The following is a 4,848-nucleotide window of genomic DNA, read 5'->3' on the forward strand; positions in this document are numbered from 1 at the left end:
CTGCTTTAGCACTACTGACTACGAACGTGTTTATTGTTTTAACTCAATATTTTCGTAATAATTTTCTATTCGCAAGAGTATAGTGAGACTCCGAGAATCGGCAGTCGGCACAAGATAAAAACTTAATGAACGGCTCATAACATAACACGCATACTTATAACGATATACCTAATAATATTATATTATTATATCATGCATATAATATACAGTAGAAAATCGATAAACCGTCTATTTCTGTCATCCGTAATCGCATGCGGCCTTAGATCATATACTATAATATGATCTAAGCATGCGGCGACGGTTGAGGCGGGTGATTATAATATTACATAATACGTTATCAATTGAGGCTACTATATCTAGTGGACATCATTGAGACGTCTTATAAGACATCGTTCTTTTCGGAATATCCAAAATACACGATAATCACGTTTCGAACAGACTAAGATTACCGATTTTTTGCTATCGTATTTAATGTGTGTGTTTGACTTTGACGTCTGTACAACAACTGTAGTCTATTGTACACCTTATTAGGGGCGTACGTTCAGGGTGTACATTTGCACCAACTTTTTTTTATAACACCTTCTTTGGCCTGCCAACAATAAATATAAGCACCGATGAGTGTTTTATATTATGTATATTTTATGTTTTCAGTATTGGAAATAAAATATATTGTTCTAATGTTTAATTTCCAAGAATGTTTGATGTCGTTTTGAGGTCCCATAATTTTAAAATTGATAAAATTATAACACAAACATTGTGAAGAAGGGTACTCATAAAATATATTTCTGGTTTTATTAAGCTAGCTATATTATATTTTTTGAGTATATTTTATTATAAAGGTGTTTTATACCCATACATTTATTTACCAAGTGTAGATATCACTGTACACTGGTATCCACAATATAAAATAAATACATTAAAAGTACCTACACAGAGTTCATCAATAATAGTAACAATATTGTGATATTTGCATACTTACATATAAGTGACATATTAAATAAATTATTTAAATATTATACAGTTTTTGTCCCAACTCATATCAGTTTTTGTCCTTAGAATCTAAAATCTATCACAAAAATACAGAGTTTATATATTTTTTGGTTAGAATAGGAACTACTTACGAGAAAGCTTGTTTTAAATTTTCAATCCTTAGCTATAAAAATTGAACATTTTATACATATTTAACAGCAAAATAATTTGCTAATTTTCAATTTGACAAAATTTGATCTAAAAAGCTTATAAAAAAAATTGCACTCATACATTGTTGGTATATTTAAACTCCTACCATGACAATGTATGAGGGATCTAGCATTAAATAATCAAGCTTTTTGACCCAACAATAACATTCTTATTAATGTTTATAATAAAAAAAAATATCTATAAATTGCCTAATATAAAACTCGAAATATTTTGAATATTTTATCATGTTTATAAAATGATGAAATAAATATTTGTTAAACATTTTGAGTACCTTAATAACATGTACACACTACACACACACAAAAAAAAGGATGAAATCATAGAAAAATAAAAAAATTCATCATTCCACACAGAATTTAAAGGATATTATAATTTAAATAGTTAATTATAAAAACAATTTTACTGATATACTGCGACATAATTCACTTTTTAGCTTACTTATTTTATTTAAATAAGTATAAATTACAAAAAACATTCTAGTCAAATATTAAAAAAAACAAAAATATATGAAACAGTACATGTTTCATCTAATTTATATAAAATTATGTTCATATTACTACAAACAATGAGTTCTTCCGTAAACTTATTAATGATAATGATGTGGTCTATCAACAACTACTCCACCATAAATGTCTCCTTCATTTGTGGACAATCCGTCCATGGACCAAGTATTGGTGTTGGGGTTGTAAATTTCTACAGTATCTAAAATAGCTGATTCTATTTCTCCGCCAAAAACATATAATAAACCATCTAACACGGCTACTCCTATGAGATAATGTAATTTAAATTCAATAGATTCAAAAGTTAATACTAAAAATATAATTGTCATTGTCACCACTCACCAGGTAAAAATCGGCATAAATTCATATCAGCTATAGAAGACCAAACTCCATCACTTGGTCTATAAACCTCAACACTTTTATGAAACTGTCCATCATCAACGCCACCAATAGCATACATAAGATTGTCCAAGACACCTACACCAGCACCTTGACGACATTTAAACATATTAGCAACTGGTGTCCATGTGTCAAGTGTGGGATCATAATATTCCACAGATCTTAAATGTGTATCACCACTCCAACCACCAACCTACACAATTTAATTAAATGAAATGTAATACAAGTTTATAAAGAAATAAATAATATTATTATTCACCGTGTATAGACGATTATTGAGTACACCAACGCCAAATGAACTTCTCTTAATTGTCATACTAGACACCATTTCCCCCATTTTTGGGTACTGACATCAAATACCTCTACACTACTTAAAACACTGTCGCCATCTTCTCCGCCAACCTAAAATTACAAATAATATACATTTTCAATGTAAAATAAGTAAAATATTGGTTTAACTTACTGCATATATACAATCATCCAATACACCAACTCCCAAAAGTGTTCTTTTAACTATCATGTCGGCCATTGGAACCCAAGAGGGCGATTGTGAAGATACATCAAGCATACTAACAGATTTTGAACTTGACATATTTACACCTCCCACAACAAACACAAATTTATCTCTTATTACACCAAGACCAGCTGATACACGATCATCATTTAACCCTGGTGCTTTCTCACGTAGTTTGGTTGCTGGATCATACCATTCTGTATAACACTTAGGTGATTTTGACGAAAGATTGAACATTAGAATAACCTAATAGAATTAAATGTACAAAATTATTGTGAAGATAAATTTATCAAAACGGAATCATACTTTTTGAAAACCATCAAACTGTCTAGGTGTACATCTTATTGACTGTGGAATGGTGAAATACTGAACTGATTTTTGATGATTAAAACGTAAGGCTTCAACTAAATAATTGTCACCTAAAAAAATTATAATAATAATTCATAAAAAATATAAATTTATAATGATGGCAAATTTAAGGAAATAACATACATTTAGGACTAGTGTTTAGAAGAGGTTCTTCATATATATTAAACAATATATCAGGCTTTAATAATGGCAAACGTACATGTTCCATTAATTGTGGCAAAAAATCTATTCTATGATCTGAATCATGTTTTACCCATTTGATAACACATTCAAATACCTACAATAACAAATATTTAAAATTAGATTTAAATATGATGATAATTTGTTCAACCATTCCATACAGTATAATTATCACAGGATCCCAAAAATATAATATATCTTTAAGATAATGTGTTCCTACTTTTTATAGAAAACAAAGGAATATTAGTTAATGACAATAATATTTTTATGGTATTAAATAATATATATTATTTGTTATTTTTAAATACCTACACATAAATCACAATTCATTATATAATTCAAATTGATAATTTGTATAATTTTACATACAGTAGAAGCCGCTTATTAGAAACACGGATTATTGATACAATCGCGTTATTGAAACAAAATGTACCAGGACGAATCACCCGTATATTAGGACATTTAAATCGCTTATTAGAAACAATCGGTTAATTGACACATTTCACTTTGGTCCCAAAGTGTTTCTAATAAGCGGCTTCTACTGTAGTTTCAACAGATACCTAGTTACTTAATATTTCATTTATATAACTCTATACATGATAACATTTAAAATTTTTTTTGACAATAACAGTCAATAAAATTATTTTCTATAGTAATCAAGATTTATTGATTTTAGTTATTTAATTAAAAATATTATTTGTAGGAACTTAAAACTTTAAAGTATATTGTTATATTGTATGCACAAAATTATCTTTTACATATCATTGAATTCAAATATAACATCTCTGATACAGTGATAGAGTCTGTAGAGTCTAGACATCAACTGTATTGTACACTTGCCCACCTCTATACAAAATATTAAATATTACAATTTGTAGTTTGCTTACTTTTTCTTCAAATGGAACAGCAAGGTCACTTGAGGAAATAAGCTTCACCAAATCTTCAGAAGATAAGGATAGAAAATGTTCGTCTTTAGCTACTTCTCTGGAAATAATAATTACTATTTTTACATTAAATTACCTACTTACTCTTGATATAGAGAATTAAATTATGTTTATCATACAAAAAATGTTGTTTAATATACGCTTCGGAACTCGACAACAATTCCGTACAGTCATGTAAATCAGCAAATGTTTTGATATCAATACAATTTGATGGATCCAGTTGTTTTTGTAAAAACTCAGCACATACACTTTTTACAAAATCTAGCTGTAAGATGTTTGCAGCTTGTAACAACCCCTTAGAAATCAACAAAAATTCACTTAAAATGATATGTTGTTTGAAGTTTAGGTATATCAAATCAAACATTTAATTATAGATACCTGCACATTTTCTTTTGTGACCATAATTTCTCCAGTATAAATATAATCTATTAATACCTGTAAAATGGTGGAATCTAATTCTCTTATAGTAACAAGATCTTTATTGCTCTCATCAAAATTACTAAACATTGCTTGGAAATATGGACTAGCTGCTATTAAAACAATTTTGTGTCCAATTACAATTTTACCATCATCTGCTTTAAATCTAATATCACATAAAACTTCCTTTCTAAAAACAAAAATGTTGTACTGTTATTTATTTTGAATAAAGGTGAAATAACCGTCCACATACTTGCGTAGATATTGTAAATCTTCTAGAATTCTTACAGAGTGAGAGTCATTTCTAAAATTAATTGATTCACAT

General features: G+C 28.3%; 1 protein-coding gene across 1 annotated transcript in view; it reads right to left on the reverse strand.

Moving 5' to 3' along the window:
• Nucleotides 1–1,745: 1,745 nt before the first annotated feature.
• The window catches only part of LOC100570255 (ring canal kelch homolog), a 33,629-nt gene continuing 30,526 nt past the window's right edge, over nt 1,746–4,848 (reverse strand). The window contains exon 11 of the mRNA XM_029491687.1: nt 1,746–1,965. Coding sequence (XP_029347547.1) covers nt 1,787–1,965 — 179 coding nt within the window. The 3' untranslated portion in view covers nt 1,746–1,786. The remainder of the gene's footprint in view (nt 1,966–4,848) is intronic.

Source organism: Acyrthosiphon pisum, chromosome X (genome assembly GCF_005508785.2).
Source record: "Acyrthosiphon pisum isolate AL4f chromosome X, pea_aphid_22Mar2018_4r6ur, whole genome shotgun sequence".
In the NCBI taxonomy this organism is placed as follows: Eukaryota; Metazoa; Arthropoda; class Insecta; order Hemiptera; family Aphididae; genus Acyrthosiphon; species Acyrthosiphon pisum.